Genomic DNA, 2,500 nt, shown 5'->3' on the forward strand with positions numbered 1-2,500 from the left:
AAATTCTCTATGGGGTTCAGGTCAGGGGACTTGGCAGGCCAATCGAGGACAGTAATGCCATGGTCAGTACACCAGTTACTGGTGGTTTTGGCACTGTGGGCAGGTGCCAGATCATGCTGTAAAATGAAATCATCATTTCCATAGAGCTTTTCAACAGATGGAAGCATGTAGTGCTCTAAAATCTCTAGAAGCGTCTGACTTGGGCTATGGAAAAGAAGCACTGGACAGTTGCAGAGTGGTCCAGAGTCCTGTTTTCAGACGAAAGCAAGTTTTGTATTTCATTTGGAAGTCAAGGCGCTAGAGTCTAGAGCAGGGGTCACCAACCTTTTTGAAACCAAGAGCTACTTCTTGGGTACTGATTAATGCGAAGGGCTACCAGTTTGATACACACTTAAATGAATTGCCAGAAATAGCCAATTTGCTCAATTTACCTTTAACTCTGTTATTATTAATAATTAATGATATTTATCTTCGTGGAAACACTGATCATCTTAATGATTTCTCACAATAAATATATATAGAAACAGATAAATATAAATATGAAACACTTTATTTTTATATTTTCACTAAGTGCACATTTTTCAAATTGAACATTTTCAAATGATCACTTCTAAGACAGTCTTGTGAAATCACAATATCCCATTTTAACTAGCTAGCCACTAACATTTTTTAACAAATCATGAATTACTTTGCACCATGTTTGTACAAATAACTCATGTAAAATACAAAAGTCAATTCTCAAATGTTGAAATAAATCATGTCACACTTTGATCTGGACACCAAATCTGTTATCTGTTTCTTTGTCAGTTAGTGAACACCAAGTCTTTAAAATATTTTCTTGGATTTTTAAATTCTATTTGAGTTTTGTCTCTCTTAGAATGAAAAATGTCGGGCAAAGCGAGACCAGCTTGCTAGTAAATAAATAAAATCTAAAAAATAGATGCGGCTCACTGGTAAGTGCTGCTATTTGAGCTATTTTTAGAACAGGCCAGCGGGCTACTCATCTGGTCCTTACGGGCTACTTGGTGCCCGCGGGCACCGCGTTGGTGACCCCTGGTCTGGAGGAAGGCTGGAGAGGAGCAAAATCAAAGTTGCTTGAAATCCAGTGTGAAGTTCCCACAGTCAGCAATGGTTTGGGGAGCCATGTCAGCTGCTGGTGTTGGTCCACTGTGTTTCATCAAGTCCAGAGTCAACGCAGCTGTGTACCAAGAGATTTTAGAGCACCACATGCTTCCATCTGTTGAAAAGCTCTAAGTTCATAAAAGAAGCAAACTTCATGAACGTTTTTTGTGACCAACAAGTATGTGCTCCAATCACTCTGTCACAAAAAAATAAGAGTTGTAGAAATGATTGGACACTCAAGACAGCCATGACATTATGTTCTTTACAAGTGTATGTCAACTTTTGACCACGACTGTACTTACAGTGTGTATATAAAACCTTGATGGAGGTTTTTGGATATTTTTCAGAGCGCTTTATAGGCGGAATAGAGCGACTCCTATTACCTCCATTGTGCTAACGTTTATTTAGTGGTGAGAATGCATAAAAAAAGAACAACATTTGTGTTCTTGTTTACATAATATGATTGTGAATGATACAATTCCAAAAAAAAAGTCCAGTTCCCCTTTGTTTGGGGGAGTTTAGAGGCTGAATTTCATTCAGAAATTTTGTTTAATTTTGAGTTTTTTTTATTTTTGACTTTGGAGTTTTGATTGAAATGATATCTTGTACCTTTTTTAAAATTAGCCTCCTTCCCCTCCCAGGTGTCGTACGCCCGAGTGTGCAGCCTGGAGAGTCGCGTGGCGGCGCTGGTGCAGTCGGACGCCGAGCTGCGGGAGCAGGTGAGCGCTCTGAAGCAGGAGAAGCTGCAGCTGGTAAGCACGGCCACGCGTCTCCAGGACCTGCTCACCACCCTCGGCATACACAGCACTCCCGACGGCGTGGAAATACAGCCCCCCCTGACCACAGCGGGGGACAAGGTGGGTGCACCGGCAGGACAGGAGGACAGGACTTTGGAGTTCCTTCGCCGCCCCGTCATATTAGTGGAGAGGAAGGTCAATGGACAAGGGGGGACTTTGACATGACTTAAGTTCTTTGTTCCAACACAAAATGTACTTCCTTAAAAGAGGAGGCGAGCAGAATCATATTTATAAAAGAAAAAAAGTCATGCACCTTGTGTGATAAACTAGCATGTGATTGGACCAGCCTGTCCCAAAGATGGCCCCTCACTGTATTAGCACTTGGATCTTGAGTCCCTGGCCCGAGATTTGTTCCCAAAGAACGTCACGTGAGAATGTGAACGAGTGAAGAAGTGAACTTCACGAGTAAAGTATGTTGATGTTGTGTCCAGAATGACGCAAGCTGAATGTTGGAGCCTGCTGGGAGGAAAGTGATCCGCTCCACTTTTGACTCAACAAAAACATTGTTTTTCTAAGTATACTCATGCCTTACTGTAAGTCAAAGTAGACGTCGTTTTTTTTTTTTTTGTTTTTTTACCTGG

The 2,500-nt window shown here is 41.5% G+C and overlaps 1 protein-coding gene across 1 annotated transcript in view; it reads left to right on the top strand.

Annotated features, from left to right (window-relative positions):
- LOC133633619 (TBC1 domain family member 1-like) overlaps positions 1-2,500 on the top strand; it is a 26,080-nt gene that overhangs the window by 22,411 nt on the left and 1,169 nt on the right. Inside the window, exon 6 of the mRNA XM_062026202.1 lies at positions 1,764-2,500. This exon is cut by the window's right edge and continues 1,169 nt beyond it. Coding sequence (XP_061882186.1) covers positions 1,764-2,084 — 321 coding nt within the window. The 3' untranslated portion in view covers positions 2,085-2,500. The remainder of the gene's footprint in view (positions 1-1,763) is intronic.

This window comes from Entelurus aequoreus, linkage group LG18 (genome assembly GCF_033978785.1).
Source record: "Entelurus aequoreus isolate RoL-2023_Sb linkage group LG18, RoL_Eaeq_v1.1, whole genome shotgun sequence".
Lineage (NCBI taxonomy): Eukaryota > Metazoa > Chordata > Actinopteri > Syngnathiformes > Syngnathidae > Entelurus > Entelurus aequoreus.